The sequence below is a fragment of the Equus przewalskii genome, chromosome 15 (genome assembly GCF_037783145.1).
Source record: "Equus przewalskii isolate Varuska chromosome 15, EquPr2, whole genome shotgun sequence".
NCBI classification, from domain to species: domain Eukaryota; kingdom Metazoa; phylum Chordata; class Mammalia; order Perissodactyla; family Equidae; genus Equus; species Equus przewalskii.
Window position 1 is genome coordinate 12,990,584 of NC_091845.1, and position 18,570 is coordinate 13,009,153.

Below are 18,570 nucleotides of genomic sequence, written 5' to 3' on the forward strand. Positions count from 1 at the left end.
ACCACAGGGGTACTCCAATGGTCAAGAGCAAAAGGCCAGACACAAAGGAGGGAGGTACTTCATAATTATTCGCTTTTCATGATCGCATATTGAATGAAGCCAAGGAATCTTAAAACTACAGGCATAAAAGAGAGAAAAAAGATCAAACACTGGGGGGTCAAGGAGAAGACACTCTCAGAGGATGAAGCCAGTCTACTTTCCAGGGAAAAGACAAGTCAACTGTAAGAAATCTTTTTAGAAGTACCAGACTCAAGTAGTTTGGAAAGAGATTATAGGACAGCATAAGGCATCGATGTAAAAAAAAGAAGAAAAAAAAAGCTGTCGGTTGACCTAAAATGTCATCGGTGAAAACACTGCTAGAATTGGAAACAGTGAAAAACATTTTAGAAAAAAAATTAATTCCTTTTCAACTAGTTTTTAACCAAAGACTAGCGTTATGGCAGGCACTGAGCCAGGAGTGTAGGGTAAGATTTGCTCCCTCCAGGGGCTCCAAAATCCAGCTGAGGAGACAAAAATAGAAGACAGCTGTGACAAATACTATACTCAAGGTTGTTAAGAAGGCAGTTAGTGTGCATCTCTAGTGTATAGACATTTGCTCCTGTGTCAACACATCTCCCAATGACATATTTTGGGATAGTAGAGGAGAAAACTGATTAAGAAATCCAGTAAAGGGATACTTTAAGGCCAGTCCCCTTCTAAAGGCAGTTTAGAGTTGAAATTAAACGTTCTAAAGGAGTGTTTCTGATGTCACAATGTCTGGGTTCAAATCCTGGCTCTGCCACTTCTAGCTATGTAATCTTGGACCAAATACTCAACATTTTGCATGTCAGTTTCCTCATCTACAAAAGGAAGGTAAGCTTTTATAGCACTGTAGCTGCCTTTTGGGGTTGTTATGAAGGTTAAATAAATTAACGTATGTAAAGGAAACTAAACAAATTAAATAAGATTAAATTAATTAATGCATGTAAGCACTACACAAGGTGTTCACTATCATTTGCATTTACAAAAAACATTATTGGGGCAGGCCCAGTGGCATAGCAGTTAAGTTCATGCTCTCTGCTTCAGCGGCCCAGGGTTCACCGGTTTGGATCCTGGGCACAGACCTAGCACTGCTTATCAAGCCATGGTGTGGCATGCGTCACACACATAAAGTAGAGGAAGATGGGTATAGATGTTAGCCCAGGGCAATCTTCCTCAGCAAAAGGAGGAGGATTGGTGGCAGATGTTAGCTCAATCCTAATCTTCCTCAAAAAAAAATTATCATTAATTACCTAGGGTGATGGGACAAAAAAATTTTTAATCCATGGTCCAAACACAGCAGCCTGAACAACAGTGTTGGTGGAAACCCAGGGTGTGTACCAACCCCAATTTTGACACGGAATTGCTCTCTGACCCCAGGAAACTTCCTAAAATCTCTTTAATTTCCTCATCTGTCAGAAAAGGAAGAGAAAGAGTTGTCATAAGCTCAAGTGATTCACCACATATCTTCATCAATGCTCTCAAGACAGGATTATGAGAGCCTTCGCCAAAAGAAAAAGTCCTTAATCAACCACTCTGTCCTGCTTTCAGGAGAACCATATAACAGTATGACAATATGACCCCATTACACTTGCTCCATGTCCAAAGTGATTTTGTGCTTAATGGAGGAAGTCACAACAGCAATACTGAGATTCAATTAGATGACAAGGTAAACATATGCATTGCACTGGAAGCATTTTATGCATATAGAGCTGAAATTTGTTCTCCATTAGCAAATGAATTATTATGAGTAAATGAATATAAAATAGGGGTCTGGGGTCTACTTTCCATGAGTGACTCAGGTATTCAAAGAGGAAGCTGCCCAGGGCATCAGAGTAAGCAGAAGCTCTCTCGTGCCCATGCGCAGGATGCCCAGAGCCTTCAGACAGGGATCTCAAAGCTTAGAGCAAGTAGGCAGACATCCAGAAAGGCACACGCGCAGTGTGTGGGACTCCAGCATAATCAAGCAGCAGGCACCATCCCGGTGATTGTGTAACACACTGTGAGCATTCTGTGTTGCCCGGGGAATTGATTTAAATTACAGTGTTGCTCCCTTTAAATGGAGTCTGTTGGTGCAAGATTGAGATAAGCTGGTAAATCTGAAATGAAGATTATAAAAAACCTATTAATCTTTTTATTAAATTTGAATTGATTTTATGAATACAGAACAAGTTGCAAGAGGCTTTCCTACAAAGCTGCAGTGCAAACCTTCAGTATGCCTCAAGGCACAGACTTGACAAGCACCTTAAATAGACTGATTTTTCTGCCTTATTTAACAAGACAGGCAGAAACTAAGTTCTGTACCCCACTGGGAAAGGCCTGCCATGAATTAGAATCAAAAGAACAAACACAGTTTAAGTTAGGCCCACCATTTTGCATGTGGGTATTTAAAAATAAATAAGATATGGGTTCATTCCTTCAAGACCTTGCCATAAAAAAGGAAGAAACAATGTTCCTTAGCAACAATTAAGACAACGTGCAGCAAACAGGGTAGTTTGAAAGAAAGCTAAGCCAGTGAGTCTGTTATGGCCACCCAAGTCCAGATGACCTTTGCAAACCAAGATCCTGACTATGTCCCCATCTGGCCTCAGAGTAAGGCCTGGCGGGTTCCATCTATTCATCTTAACTTGACAAAGAAGACTGTAATCTCAAAGGAATAGAAACCGACTTCCGGACTGCACAAAGCTCCTGAACATCAACGCTTTCTTACAAAACGTTAACCAGCCTATTTCTGGCACTCAGCACAAAGTTTCAAGCTGGAAGGGATCTTGGAAGTCGCTTCACTTAAACTCCATTTAACAGATGGGGAAACTGAGGTCTGGAGAGATGAAAAGATTCCCCCAAAGTATCAGAGCAGTTGGTGGCAGACACTGAGCTGGACACTAGCTCTGATGTCAGATAGTGCTCCTTACTCCTTTCTTAGCAGTTTTGCTACACCTGCTAAGGACCAGCCCCTAGTTTAATTAAAATTACAGGCAAAATTATGATCAGATAAGTAGATTGTTGGTACTCAAGTACTTCTTATCACTCAATCATGAAAAATGCCATTCTTATTTGAAGCCCCTTTCAAAGCTGCTGGAAGGGTCAGGGCCAATTCACAAAGAGCTTGCATGGGATGTGAAACTGTTCTCCCTCTCTCTCAACCAAGCCATCCTACTAAATCCACAAGGCCCCTAACAGATGGGTTGACAGAGTACAAGCACTCTAGGACTAAGGGAAGAAGGGTCCAGTAAAAATAACAAGGCCACAAGTCTGATCCTCAAATTCATGGCTACACTTTAGGTCCAAGACTGGCTTGTCATAGGCAACCTACATCCTCCTCCTCTTCCCAGTATCATCCTGAGAGCACGATTCTGGGCTGTCATTGTTTTAAGCAGGACACATGCTGAGCAATCAGAAGTCATCAGCCAACGTGGGGATGCCCAGAGACCAGGTTACACTGCCCCAGTCCAGACTCTCATTCGCACTACAAACACGACTCAAATCATATTGCAGGTAACATATCGCATATCCCACAGCTTGTCCTGATGATAGTTAAAAATACATTAAGTCAACAGGGTCTGGGGTTTCCATCTTCCCACTTGGCTTTCTTCCTCATTTAAAGAGCTTCAGCAGATAACAGAAAAGTAATAACTTGGCCCATTCTCATTTAGAGACTGGAGGTGACAAAGGCTATGGCTTGAAAGAACTCTTGTGCTTTGTGTGGAGAAGGGTCCCTAGGGCACAGAGGGGAAGCACTGGGCCCAGGCCTTTGGGAGAGGGTTCTGGCCTGACTTGGACACTCACAAGTCATGTGACACTGGGCCAAGATGCTCAATTCTTAACAGCCAAAATGGCATCAGGCATAAAACAGATGCACCCTGGGCTGAGGAAGCATTTGCAAAGCTCAAGGAGAAAATGCACATGAAAAGCGTCATCATCTACTTGGCCCCAGCAAACCAGGAGATTGCAGGGACAATTTTTACACTATGTAGGAAGATAGTTCACTCGCTTTGCTTCTACGTGCACATAAACAGCTACTGTGTGGACAACAAATTACTCTAAGCAAGTTCCTTAAAGATTTTAACTGTGTAGTGGCACTGACTTCCTTGAGAATTCCTGCATCTTTCCTCCCTGGAGGATAGATGGCTGGCACATAGGAGGTGTCCAATAAATGTCTGTGGAATGAATGATCATCATTTCTAAGTGACATTTAACCGACTATGGGTAAATTACTCAATTTCTTCTGTACCCCCAATGGAGAACTAGAGCCTGCACTTCCTCATGTCCATAGTGAGAACATAGGTAGGCTACACAGATTAAAAGAGAGAAGTTAGGGGGTGGTTAGTGGTTAAGTTCGTGCCCTCCGCTTTGCCGGCCCAGGGTTCCACGGGTTTGGATCCTGGGCGTGGACATGGCACTGCTCATCAGGTCATGTTCAGGTGGCGTCCCACATGCCACAACTAGAAGGACCAACAACTAAAAAGAAATATACAACTATATAGTGGGGAGATTTGGGGAGAAAAAAAAGAGAGAGAGAGAATTTATGGGAAGCACTTTGTATAAAGTAAATGCTCTATTAATGTTGGCTACTTTTATTTATGATGTGGGCCTGTTTCTCCATGAAAATCTATGACTCCTGAAAACAAAGGGGGCTGTGTTTAACTCATCTTGCTTTCCACCCGTAACCAAGGCCAACAGCTGGTACACAGTAGGGCTTCAATGCTTGTTGAGCTGAACACTCATTTTCACAATACAATAGCTTAGTGGATTGCTGTGCTTGAAACCAACTTGACTTGAGGGGAGAGAAGAAATACAGGGGACAAGGAATACTTACCTAGCTCATCCACACTTTCAGCCTGATCTATGACCTCTTCCCCAATCCATATAAACCACTGAATGACATCATAATGCTTCCTTTCTCCTCACCGTTCCCTGCCCAAACTTCTCCCCATCTTAAACTGTGTTTCCCTTCAAATAGCTTTTCTTCTGAAACTAAGGGGTTCCTGCAACATTAAAAATCTCTCACACTAAGAATCTGGGGCCAAGATCAGCCTGTTGAACTGAATGGAGAAGATCAAGTTTTGAGGGCAAGAACTTGACTGTTGCCCCAATCTAAAAAAGGAGATCACACAATAAACGGCATGATCAACGCTAAAGTCTATCTTATTTCCTGAAAGCCCCAGTCCTTAATTCTACTCCAACAACCCTGGAGGTTGTATTTCAAACAGCAGAGATTCTGAGATCAATATGGAGACTGGTTGTTGGTTTCCATCTTTTCTTTGTGCAAGATGCCATTATATTTAGTAGGAGGAATAGATGGGTAGGAGTGGAAGAGGAAAAGATAATATAGAAGAAGGAATTCACCAACCACAAAGTTTCTGTTCCTAGTTTCAATGTGATGTTTGCCTTTCCTATTTTTTTACGATTATGGGCAGAGCCAGCACATCAGGGAGAAAAGAGACTCTGCCTTACCTTCCATGGACACTGGTGCTTTAAAATGGTACCACATGAACAAAGGGACTAAAGTAAATGAATTATTCTACATCTCAGCTCTTCTCATCACCTAGAGGACAGGGATGCTGTCCAAAATTCATTTGGATAATGAAAAAGACTTGGCTTATGTGAAACAGATGTGCGGCCAATCTTTTCCTCCTATAGAAAAAGTGAGGAGCAGGAGATATATTCCAGGGAATTACAAAAAAAGAAATTCACTTGGAAATGTACTTTTACCCATCAGAAAGAAGCAAGAGTGTTCAATAGTTCAATTCTTCAGCATCTACTGTGAAAAATAATAGCTACCAGTCACTGAGCAAGGCTTGTGTACCAACCACTCCATTTGGCTCTTTACCCCTATTTTCTTCAATCGTATTATCTTTATAGGGAAGAAATTATTTTCCCCCATTTTATAGGTGAAGACACAAGCTCAGAAAAATTAATCTATCAAGGTCACGTCAGCTTGAATATGGGAACAGTGGGCCTCAAATCTGGGCCCATGGGATCCATGTGCATACCCCTACCCACAAAAGCATTTAAAGACAAAAAGAGGGACCAGCCCAGTGGCACAGCAGATAAGCGCACGTGCTCCGCTTCAGCTGCCTGGGGTACGCTGGTTGGGATCCCAGGTGCAGACCTACGCACAGTTTATCAAGGCGTGCTGTAGCAGGTGTCCCGCATATAAAGTAGAGGAAGATGAGCAGGGATGTTAGCTCATGGCCAATCTTCCTCAGCAAAAAAAAAAAAAAAAAAAAGAGAGGAGGCTTGGCAGCAGATATCAGCTCAGGGCTAATCTTCCTCAAAAGATAAAAATAAAAAAAATAAAGACAAAAAGAAAAACACTACATAATTACTCTCATAGCATTAAAGGAGTCACAAATAGTTTCTTTCCCTTCTGCCACTACTTATAGTGCCAGGGTCTGTATTAAGCGTTGGGACTAGAAAAGAATAACTAAGGCTTACTGAACCCGTAACTAAGGGCCAGTCTCCCTCAGTACTAAATTCTAAACATACATTTAATCTTCACAATAACCTTATGAGGCAGGGACTATCATCATCTCACATTTTACAGATGACAAAACCAAGGCTCATGGAGGTTAAGCAATTTGTCAGGGTCACTTAGCTAAGAATTAGTGGAAGTTGGACGTGAACACCACAAGCCCGATCCTAAGGTCTACGTTATTAAGCACTAGGGTGACAGATACCAAGAGGGGCTCACAAAACTAAAAACCCAAAGTCAGAAGCCACAGGGAGTATTGCATAAACAGGCCTTTAGTTTCCATTTACTTAGGAACAGGTTACGATGGTTCTCAATATAGGAAATAACTTGGCAAGGAAACAATGGAAGCAACAGCAAAGCCAAATGACTAAATGTAGCTCTGCTGATTGCCCAGATAAAGACTCCATCATGCCATCCGGCTGCTTGCCAGCATCTCACTTTTCCATATGTGTTTGTTAAACTCCAGGGTGCAAAGGCACGGCAAGAAAACGGACCAGAAAAGCCTCCAAATTGCCCAACTGCCATATGCACAATTGCTGAACATCAAAATGACTTCAACTTCAAAATACACTTGCATTTGGAAAGGCAGGACTCCCTTCTTCCAGAAGAGAGATCTTTTACTTTATTTTAGAAAAAAAATTTTTTTAAGTATGCTGCATGAGAATTGGAGGGATGCTTTGGAAAATGTTTAAATCCTCTCTGCCCAGGTTTTAAGGTGGAAGAGCCCCTCCTGGCCCCCTGCTCGCAAAGGGAGTCTGCTTGGGCTCCTCACCTGTGCACAGAGGGCCCCCCGTTCAGCACGAGCAATGAGGCAGTCCTGACCTACATTCTCGAAGCCTGCAGCAGAGCTTGTTTTGAACCAGATTTTCCCACAAGTACAAAGCACCTCACAACCTACAAACCTTTATCTTTAATTGACGGTGAAAGCCAGTCAACAAATCAAGCCACTGTCACGTAACAACCTATAGAGCTGGGCCAGGCCATTAACGGAGTTTACTTCATTCCAAAGGGCCTCCACAGAGTGTTGCTTTCATTTCACAACAGTCCCTTCAAATCAGCCACCAGATATACATCTAAGTACTTTACCCCAGTGCCAGGAAAACATATATATCTCTTCTGACTTCCCCTGGCTACAGTCCTATTTATTTTAACGTTCTAACCTTGTATTCAAATAGCTACTGATTAACTTCATACAGTGCTTTAACATCCTTCCCAGGTCCCTTTCCCAACACCCAAGGCCTGTGTGTAGAATGGGATATGAGCTCACACTGGACCCGAGCAATGACTCCTGACTCTCAGCCCTCCACCTGGTCCCAGCTGCAAAAGCCAAGCCTGGACCAGCTCACCCCTAAGTAACAGAGCTGGGAGTTTATAGCCCAGGTTTTAGCAGCACTGGTTCTTAACCTTGCCTGCACAAGAGAAACACCTGGGGAGCTTTCAAAACTCTCGAAGCCCAATTAACTCAGAATCCCTGGGGGTGAAACTCAGACGTCAGTATTTTTTAAAGTCCCCCAGCTGATTTCTCTGTGCAGGCAAAGTTGAGAACTATTGCTCCCGCTCCATCATCGCCAGCTGTGTGATCCCAGATAAGCTACTTAACCTCAACCTTTGAGGGGGTCGATCCCCTTACAGGGTGGACAGACAACTCCATGAGTTAAAAGTGCAGGCAGAGCCCTGAGCACAGTGCCTGGCACCAAGTCTATTGATCTCGGCTCTGTTAAAAGATAAACGAGGCACAATCTATTATTCAGAGTAAGGAATTAATGCTACAAGTGACTGGATTAGGATCATTAGCTCAAATCTTTCACTTCTGCTGCATTCAGGATTCTGTTTTGGAAAAAGGTATGAAGGAGGGATTGCAAAGAAAAGACAGCAGAGGCAACAGCTACCTCAGGTTCCTGTCACACAGCACTCATGTCAACAATTCTTTTTTTGAAAAGCCCCTTCCCCAGGTGAGAACATTCTCCTGACAGCCTCATGCCAACGGGATGCTTCTCAACACCAAACAGCTTCCAAATGGCTTCTCTCCACCTGAACGTCTGCCTTCCATTTCATTCAAAAAAGGTCAAACAGTTTCTAATTCACCTGATAATAAGAAGGTATAACTCAATTGATATAATTTGCAAATGGCAAGATTTGAGCCCTTTGGGACTGAGGCCATTAGTCAAATACATAACCCAACGGATTCTCAACCCTGGCTGTATATAAAAATCACTTGGGAGGCCTTAAAAAATGCCAGTACCCGGGCTCCAACCTGCAGAGATCATTTAATTGGTCTGGAGTAGGGCCCTGAGTATCTGCTTAATTTAAAATCTCTCTCAGATAATCTCTCCCACTACGCAGCTACAGCTGAAAACCACTAACCACCACCACAACAAAAAATAAAAACACAATGTTTATCATCTTAAGGTACCAACTATATTTTAAACACCTCTTGGAATAAACTAAGCTACCCTCTGAGGAAGACACCAAATGCAAGAGGCCTAAAATGAAAGCCAACACTAGTAGGCTACTGGTGGGAAGGCTGTCCTGCCTGCGTGATTTAACCCAAAAAATGCAATCATCAAGAATTTCTCGGGGGGCCGGCCCGGTGGCGCAGCGATTAAGTTCACGCGTTCCACTTCTCGGCAGCCTGGGGTTCACCGGTTTGGATCCCAGGTGCGGACATGGCACCGCTTGGCACACCATGCTATGGAAGGCATCCCACATATAAAGTGGAGGAAGATGGGCACGGATGTTAGCTCAGGGCCAGGCTTCCTCAGCAAAAAGAGAAGGACTGTCAGTAGTTAGTTCAGGGCTAATCTTCCTCAAAAAAAAAAAAAAAAAAAGAATTTCTCACTCCAAGTTGAGGTATTTAAGAACAGGAGAGCCCCCAAAGGAGCAGAGAGATCTCCAGAAGTAACATGTGCCCTGTGACTAGATCCATAAATCCTATTTGCTTGGAGACGTTTCTGCACAAACATAAGGCTTTAAGCTGAATTAGCACTTACCAACATGTACTCAATAGACAAATTAAGGCCCTAATAAAAGCCATCCCAGTCTTGACAGTAAACTTACTTATGCATTTTCAAGAGGTCATAATCTCAGAAATGAAATCACACTTTAGAAAAATACATAAGTAAATAAACTTACAATTGCTTTAAAAAAAAAAGACCACACACAGCAACACATTTCATAAATTTTCAAGCGAGGCAAAGTACCCACTCCAGGAAAATCACCAGCTTACCTCTGAATTTCTTGGGTGGATTGTTAAGGTCCCCGGTTTCTGGCTGTACAACACAACGATCATCAACAAGGCTGCAAAGAAGACGAAGATAAAGGTGACATCAAGCCAAGTCTAAGCAAATAAAACCTAAGCACTACGCAAAAATCAAATACCAGGGCTGTTCTTGTGCAAAACTTGGGCTGCCATATTCTCCTGTCAGGGACCTGTTTACACTACAGGTTTCCTATGCAGGGACCTAAACCGAATCCAAAGCCCAAGGTTCTGCTTCTGCAGTGGGCACATTAAGCTACTGTTTTCTGTGGCTCCTTTCCCTTAACCACATCCATAATGGATTTGAGCACAACATCCAATAACGCTGAAGTCGGGAGGCATTGCAAAGGGTCAGTGCCTTCAACTAATGGTAGCTGAGGGGCCCACTTTGTGCCAGGTACCGTGCTAGACTCTGGGATGTGAGGATGAAAATGAGTCATGTCCCTGCCCTTAGGGAGCTCAAAGCTAGTGCAGGAGCCACAAAAGCAAACTGATCAGGAGAATATAACCTAAGGGCTGGAAGAGAAGGAAGAAAATACAGCCAAAAACTAACTGTGCCTGAGGCCATCTGAGAAGCTGCTGGCAGGAGAGGTCATCTTGGAACTACTGGAAGTTGAAACAGAGGGGGAGGATGAGGAAGAGGGGAACCTGTTCACGTAGAGGGAACCGCAAGAGCAAACGGATGGAAATAAGGACAGACTTTGGAGCTTCAAAAGCAGGTAGTGGTGAAAGCGCAAAAAATTACAATTAACCAGCCCCAAATTACATAAAGATCCAGCATTTAAAGTCCTGACTGACCAAGCTAACTTGTACAATTCTTTTAGAAGAAGCAATTTTTTAAAATATATATGTATATTTTTTGAACAGATGAGGAAAATTGAGGCTCTGAGAAGTTTAAATGACCTGTTCAATTCCTAAAACTGATATTGGTAGGATTGGCTCATTTTCCAAATGACCACAGAACTTGCTCCCAGTTAATACGCTATGGGTTTCCAGGGTTTCTTCCATTATTCTGGGCTGCTGCTTATCCCGAAGGCAAGGTACCATTAAATACTTGGCCTCTCTTCTTGCTGCTCCTTCCTCCAAAATTCACTTTTACCTCCTAAGGTGCTGCCTGTCTTTCCAGGCCCTGCTTCAGAGCCCCCGCCTTCTCCACAAAGGCTCCCCAAACCTTTCCTGCTCCAGGCCCTCTCTGCATCTCCTCCTCTGTCCTCCCAATCTCACTAGGCTGAAGCACAAACAGTGTACTAGGCTACAAGCTCCATGAGGGCAGAGAGCTGCCTGCTTTGTGGTCCAGAAGATGCCCAGGGCTAGTACATTTTCCTGCCCAGGCTAGGTGCTTGGTTATTTATTTGGTGGGTGGATCAAAATATCCAGAATAGCACACCAGCAGTTTGCTCTTTTGACTCCAAGACACAAGACCCCTCTGCATCAACAAGAGGGACAGTGTGGTCAATGACTTGAGTTTTTATGCAAAAATCAAGAGCAGAATGTGCATGTATAACCCCCGACCCGAGTCCCTGTGAGCGTAAATACAGTAAAGCCATCAGATCTAACATAATATGTGAAAGGAGGTGGATGCCTTGGAATCCAATGCAGGCTGGGTTGACTAATCATCAAGTTCTCAAACAAGGAGGAAGGGGCAGGAGAAAGGGCCTCAGTTTAGGCTAGAAGTAAAAGGAATTGTAGATGGCACTCTGCCACTACTGGCAGCATGACAGTGACTACACCACTTTACTCCTCCTGGTCTCAGTTTCTTCATCCACAAAATCAAAGAGTTGGTCTCAAGGATTCTCAAGGAGGGAGATGTTCATCAGACTTTTTGTTTCTAAAATATATTGATTCCAGGTCCCCATCATCCCTAGGCCTCCTAAAGACATCTTCCAGGATGGGATCCAAGAAGCTTTATTTTTCACAAGTTCCGCAAGTGATTCAGAAGTACATCTCTGATGCTGCACATGCACGCTCATGCGCTTTCCAAGGTCCTACTGGAGATCTAATGTTCAGTGAGTCAATAAAGCCATTCGGAGGTAATCACCATCTACATAAATGGAACCGGACTGGGGAGCTAGACACAGAGTTCCACAAAACCGGCAGTCACTCATCTCATCCACAACTGGTGCTCCATGTGTGTTAAAAACATTAAAAGCAAAAAGAAGATCAAACTTAATTTTCCAAATACATTTTTAATCAGTTATCTCCAAATATATGCAAGGAACCAAGGAAATAAAATACTCGCTTGAAGTATTAGAGCTCAAAATTCAAAAAACAGCCATCCTCACATTGTAGAAAAAGGAGGGGACCTTATCATTAATTTGTTTATAATACTTGAGGAAAACTCTTATAAAGCAAAGAATTTGTTCCTTATAGGAATTCTAAGAGTGGATGCTCTAGAAGAAAAGGAGGCACTAAGATTTCAGGGGCTGGTACAGAGTGCGCTCAGCAACTGACTGGAAGCGAGCCTGAGTATGATGAAGACAGTGGTGCCATTAAAAGAAATAAGGGCCACAGAAGAAAGATGGGGCATAAGGTGGGGTTGAGGTTTAACAGGGCATCCAGATAAGAACTGTGGGCAGACAGCGAGGATGACAACCAAATTCAGCCAGAGAGGTAGTCAGGAAAGCCAGGGAAAGGAAAGTCTGCCATGCCAAGGGCACTGTTAGGAGCACTGGTCTTGGAGTCCTGAGTCTTTGAAGCTGTGAAGCCTTGGGCAGGTAGTTCACCTCTCTGATGCTCACAGGTTTCACCTCCATAAACACTGATAATGAGAGTGCTCGCCATAAAGAGCTGTTTGGGGATTAAAGGGATGATGTATGTACAGTATTAGCACAGCACTGCAAACACCCATAGGACTCATATAAGTGGTTACCACTGCTATTTATGATTGTTGCTGTTATTGCTGAAAAATAAGAGGAGGATAAAATGTTCAACCATGAGGGATGGAAAAGGAAGGAGCCAGCCAAGAAGAAAAAAGGAACAGAGAGGCACAAGCCACAGAAGGCCTCTTTGCCAAAAACCACAGGAGATAAATTGTGGCAGGTGGGTCTTCAGCGTAGAAAGGTTAAAGAAAGGTAAGGACTGAGAAACAGTCACTGGATTTGGTGATCAGACAATCGCAGGTGACTTCTTTTTATTGGTTGACTTTTTAAAACAAAATTTTTTTGCAGTGAGGTCCAGTTGAGCTATAATTCTATATCTGAAATAACTTGAGGCTGGAGTAACTTGAATGAGAGCCTGGAAATACTCTGCACAAATACCAGAGAACAACCATGCTTTAAATAATAGCTATGATTAGAAGGAAGGTTCTGGCTGCTATAGGAATGAGGTTCTTGGAAAAGCTGCTGGCCTTCCTTCCCCCCATTTAAAACTAGCTCTTGCCAAATGCAACAATGCCACCCCAGGGTCTAACTACTCTTTTCTACACAAAGACAATATAGACCATTCCTGACTATTCTGGAATTAACCATCTTGATTCTCCCTTCTGCTTCTGTCTGCCTTCGGGCTATTTCACGTCTCATTTCCTCTTCTAGACAATAGGAGTAGGAGGAGAAAGGAGAAGATAATCAAATGAGTACATTATGGAATATATTTATACCCTTAAAAGTTGGATAAAAATGGAAGAAAGCACAAAAGAGCAAAACTCTGATTTACAGAACTTTGTGCAATTTGTAACTGTCAAATACATACAGCAATTTAAAGTAGGAAAGGTTCTGCTTCAAAGAAGAAAGGCATCTGAGAAGTTCTGGTCTTTGCTTATGTGACAAACAAGTCACCATTTGACAATATGAGTTTTTATGAAGCAAAAAAGTTCTTTGGGATCTGTAAATATTAATCTTAAAATTTCATCCCATATACTTAGCACTTTCCCCCTTATACATGAAGGAAGAGGAAACTATAATAAATTCTGAAATAACAGATTCCTAACTAATGAGATTTCACTCTTCTAGAACTGACAGGAAAACAGTATTTCTGTGTAAGGGGTGACACGTGGCTCACATGCGATTTGGTATTCATGAATCCACCCGGCCCTGGAAAAGCCAAGGAAATGGTAACATTCTTATCTTAGAAAAATCACAGTTCTTAAGCTGATGCTATGAGGTCTTAAACAAACCCCGCCACACAAGAAATCGGGTGCTCTTACCCCAAGGTGCTAATAAATCCATTTGTCGATCCCTCCGCGTACAGAGAACAAATGTCCCCAATATGTAGGAAACTAGACATCTTGTCAGACATGTCTTTCTTGAAAATCCTAGACAAAGTAAAATATGCAAAGTTATTAGAAGGAAAGAAATGCTCAGGGGGGAAAAAGTCACTGAGAGTTGGCTTAGCTCAATTTTCCAAAGCACTCTACTTAAAAGTCAAATTTAAACAAGAGTGTGACAGGCAGGCAATTAAATGAGCCAAGTAAGGACATATGCAACAACATTTTTTTCCATATATTATTTAATTACAGGATATTCCAACCACAATATCGCGTGTTTCTAACAAAACCATGCCTGAATCCCATTCTGCAAGTTGAGGACCCTCGATAATAAATAGTAAATATGAAGACAGCAGGGAAGTCGGCCAAGAACTTTGCAGTGATTAAGGAGTTGGAAAGTCTGACTTAGGAAACATTAACATATTCAATCTGCCTCAGGGAACGTTAAGTCAGAAGGAAACACCTGGTGTAAAACTGGGGTCTGGCGGTGCCCGCTGAGGTACCAAAGCAACAAAGTGAAATTAATACAAGGAAACTTCGGAACAAATACCACAACGCTCGAGTGGGCTTTCAAGAATTCAGCAACTGTACGCACTTTACCCAAATGCTATTTCAGTGTCTTTCCTTCTCATCTTTCACCAAGAAACACTTGCAGAGGGAGAAAGGATCTTAGCTCCTGCTTAAACCCTTCCTGACGCAGGCAAGAATAGGTAGCTCAGGTCAGTTAAGAACCCTAGTCAGGAATACACACAGCTAGTTAGGGGCAGTCCTAGAAAATGCTCTTTAGTTCCAGGAAATCTCTACACTGCCCAGAAATCATTACACACGCAGGCACACATATCAACAAAAATAGTGAAACAACTCATAGAAACAGCTTTCCCCAGGGCCATAAATATTGAGGAGTGGGAGCCAATTATAAAAAGCTAAACTGACTTTTAAAGAACAAGCTCAGTTACGTGGGAAGACAGTGTGCTGGTGTGGACTGCAGCTAACACCCCATCGTCTCCTCAGGCACCTGGTGTGCAGAGGCTCAGAGTAACCCAGATCTTTCCAAGACCTCTCTTCCAAACCCAGACCCCCTTAAACATCTTTTCCCATCTCTTTACTCAACTTTCCCTGCCAGAAATCGTTCACCTCGTAAAACCACAAGAGTTGTAATAGCTTGTAAAAGTATTCTCTCTCGAAATTGCTTTTTGGGTGCCAAGTTTTCTTTTCAGAAGAATTATGTGACTATGACCAGCAGAAAACCTCAGGAAGCATTTCTCCTAGCTTAGAAGGAGTGCCAGGTGCTGAAAACGAACTGTGAAAGGACCTCAGTTCACTGCTGGTGAGAAACAGCAGGGAAAAACTCATTTATCCCCCCAAACAACCCAGTTGTTGCAAGAGAGATAAAGAGCATTTCATTGAACATGAACTGATTTATAGGGAGAGACAGCAACCGAGGAAACAAACTCTCAAACAAAAGTGACAGCATCTCTAGACCTTGAGGAAAGACACACAAATAACGTGCAGAGGGACAATTCGCCAAGTACCGCTCTCTGGAATCAAGTCTGTCATCAGGCCGTTTCTTTCTAACTGGATGTTTTATACCTAAAGGCAAGCTGATGTTTTAAATGACATCCAAAAAAGCTGCACAAATGAAAAACATTAAGGGGGATTAATACTTCCCTTATATGCTCTATTTAAAAGCCTTATCATAAAGGGTCAGGAAGTCAGTGTACTTCTGGGACTGATTATTGGAAAACAAGTTTTGTTTGAATTTTGAGTCAGACCAAATTTGTGTCTACACACTCCGGCCTCCCAGGACTCTGGGGAGTTGCCGAACGGAGGAGAGCAGCAGGTTTATGCTCGGGCAAGAGCACCTTGTCCAACGTGACTAACTCGCTCCTTTCGAGTTTGCCCTTCCGAATGAGCATTTGGCCCCAACGGCGATGAGGCCAGGAAATAGCAGTGTGACCTGTTTTCAGAACTTTCCTCATCAACTGGTTACCTTACTGAAAGGTTCCAGGCCCTTAATGGAAAGAAGCAGACACAGTTCAGTGTTCTGGAATGACAAAGCATGAGGTACTCAAAGTTGCCTGCAGTTGATAACTGCAACAGCTGTCTGGACACCCTGTTCCTACAGCACGGTTCTGCCTTATTACCATTTCTAATAATAATGGCTAACATTTACCAAGCATCAACATGCCCACCATTGTGCTGAGGGCTTTACAAATGTTCTCTTACTGAATCCTCACGACCACAGCACGAGGCAGGCACTACCATTATTTCCATTTTATTGTTGGGGAAACCAAGGTACACAAAGGTTAAGATGCCCATGTCACATATAATGAGCATGAAGGCCAGGGTTATAACCCAGGTAACTTGACTCCTAAGCAGAGCTTCTCATTAATGATGATCGCTGGAACACGGGCTCAAACGTCAACCGTTCTTATTCTCTGGATGGTAAGATTACGGAGAACTGATTTTCTTCTTTATGCACAATTTTATTTCCTAATTTTTCTCCTGCAGCCACACAACATTTTGATAAGTCAGAAAAAAATATCAGTATCTTCTTCCTAACCAACATGCTTAAGTAGACAATTGAATGAGTAAATTTTAGTCATATTTTACATTTCCCTCCGAAAACACAGACCAGTACATCCACCAGTTAATAATCCTTAACTAGGCAATCTGCCAGGGGTCCTAATTAAAAAAAAAGAAAACAGACAAAAAGCGGGGGGAGGGTGAGGAGAAACAGATTTTTCCCCAGGGGTCTCAAGCAATAAGTCCCCTTACAAAGGATGAGGCAGAAGCCTTTCTGGTCTGGTTAGAAACCTCTGGCGGTCTCCCCTCACTACCATTAGTGAAGAGAAGGAGAAGTGCAGGTGGGAGGAGGAGAGGCCCTGGTGCAATCATCAGTGTGTCCTGGGAGGAAAAACAAAGGCAGGGAAAGTCAACAGAAGAGGCCTCTAGGGCCTGGAGGGGAGGAGGTGGAAAGTCTGCCTGTGAGCGATGAGCCTGGGAGCAATCTTCTGGAAGACTTCCTGTTGTCCAGATGCAGAGTGGGAAAGATTGCCTCTTTATCTGATCCTGGACCATTTGTGCCTGCAAACTTCTCACAGCTGTACCCAGAGTTCCTGTGTCACTCACACAATGGCTGGGGATCACCTAAGAACATTCTGCCATCTGCATGACCCTGGGACATCAAATGCTATATGGACATTCAGGGCCCCTTGCTAACAACCTGAGTTGGTCACTTGACATAAGAGAACAGGCTCCGACAGTCCGCTCCAGAACCAGTAATAATAGCTTGCTCTCTGTGTGCAAGCTATTATTACTAGCCCACCACTGCCACCCAGCCCACTTAAACCTCTCGCTTTCGTTTCATCTGTAAAATGGGGATAATTCTTACTTCAAGGGGTTGTTGTGAGGAATAGATGAAACAGTGCATGAAAAGTGCCCAGTACAGTGACTGGCAGACTTTCCCTGCCCAATGCTGGCTACTTTTTTATTATTTTTTAATGAAATGAAATGGAATTCTGGATGACTCTAGGGCTTCAAAATTTAAACTCAGTAAAGGAAAGGATCCCCTTTACAAAAATTCAGTTGGGTATCAGAAGAAATGAGCTGCTGTGCCACCCATGACAACATATTCTGCTTTAGGGAAAATTATTATCCTCCCTAATTCACCAGTTGAGAAAAAGCTGAACTCTATGGAATTATGCTCAGCTCCCAACCACAGAGCCTTCTGGCCTTTCCAAATATACAGAATCAGAATAACGGTTGGCAGGAACCCTGTAAAGCATCTAATTCTATCTCCTGTCCAATAACGCAATCCCCCACCACGTCTACTCTGGATGGTCTTGCCTTCTGCTTCAACACCTGGCAATGGGACCTCTTCCAGCTTCAAAGAGCCCAGTTAGAAAACACTCCTTCCCCCTCCCCTACCCCCACACAGGGACAACCACCTTCCAGAACTTTTGCTACTGACCTGTCCTCTGATGCAAAAAGACCTCGAAATACCGAATACTCTCTATCTGATTTCCCCTGAAGACATTGCTTCTGTCTGCAAAGTATCACCATCCTCCCCTGACACAGGCTGACACTGCCCAGCCTCTAGAGCACTCCTCACCCCAGGGCAGGCAGGAGCTGAGGCCCCACAGCCAGTACACCAGGGTTCAAATCCCAGCTCTGCCACCCTGTCACTGTAGGACTGCAGGCCAGTTCCATAACTTCCCTAAACCTCACTTTCCCCATCTGTAAAATGGGGATAAGAGCAGCTCCCCCAGCAGGCTGTCATGAGGTTCAGTAAGATGGCGTTTATAAAGCACTCGGCAAGGTAGCTGGCAGGAGGTACGCGAGCAATGGACGAAAGCTGGCATTAGACCACCACCACTCTGAAGGGTTGATGCATCTGGTAAAATAGGGTTCTTCCAGGGTGGCTTGACCAGGGCAGAGAAAGGAGGATCTTCGATTCTATCCATAAGAAAGGTGGGAATAAAAACACACAAATTCAAAAATCTCCTTGGAGAACAGAAACCAGAGGTGCTGGTCCTCCCAATCAGTGGTCTCAGAATCGGTGTTGCTCTTTGCCTTTTCTAAACCTCCCTGGTCATCTCATCTACTCTGCTGGCTCCA

The 18,570-nt window shown here is 43.3% G+C and overlaps 1 protein-coding gene and 1 long non-coding RNA gene across 11 annotated transcripts in view; one reads left to right on the forward strand and one right to left on the reverse strand.

Moving 5' to 3' along the window:
• The window catches only part of ITPR1 (inositol 1,4,5-trisphosphate receptor type 1), a 319,039-nt gene that overhangs the window by 283,105 nt on the left and 17,364 nt on the right, over window positions 1-18,570 (reverse strand). For 9 of the 10 annotated variants that reach the window (XM_070576706.1, XM_070576704.1, XM_070576710.1 and 6 more), the window contains exons 3-4: window positions 13,891-13,998; window positions 9,720-9,790 (exon numbers count right to left, since the gene is read on the reverse strand). In XM_070576706.1, the coding sequence (XP_070432807.1) occupies window positions 9,720-9,790; window positions 13,891-13,982 (163 nt within the window). In that variant the 5' untranslated portion in view covers window positions 13,983-13,998. The remainder of the gene's footprint in view (window positions 1-9,719; window positions 9,791-13,890; window positions 13,999-18,570) is intronic. The other variant, XM_070576711.1, reaches the window with a different exon arrangement.
• Window positions 769-11,914, forward strand: LOC139076114 (uncharacterized). Its single transcript, XR_011527388.1, has 2 exons — window positions 769-852; window positions 11,615-11,914. It is a non-coding gene; the product is annotated as an uncharacterized lncRNA (long non-coding RNA).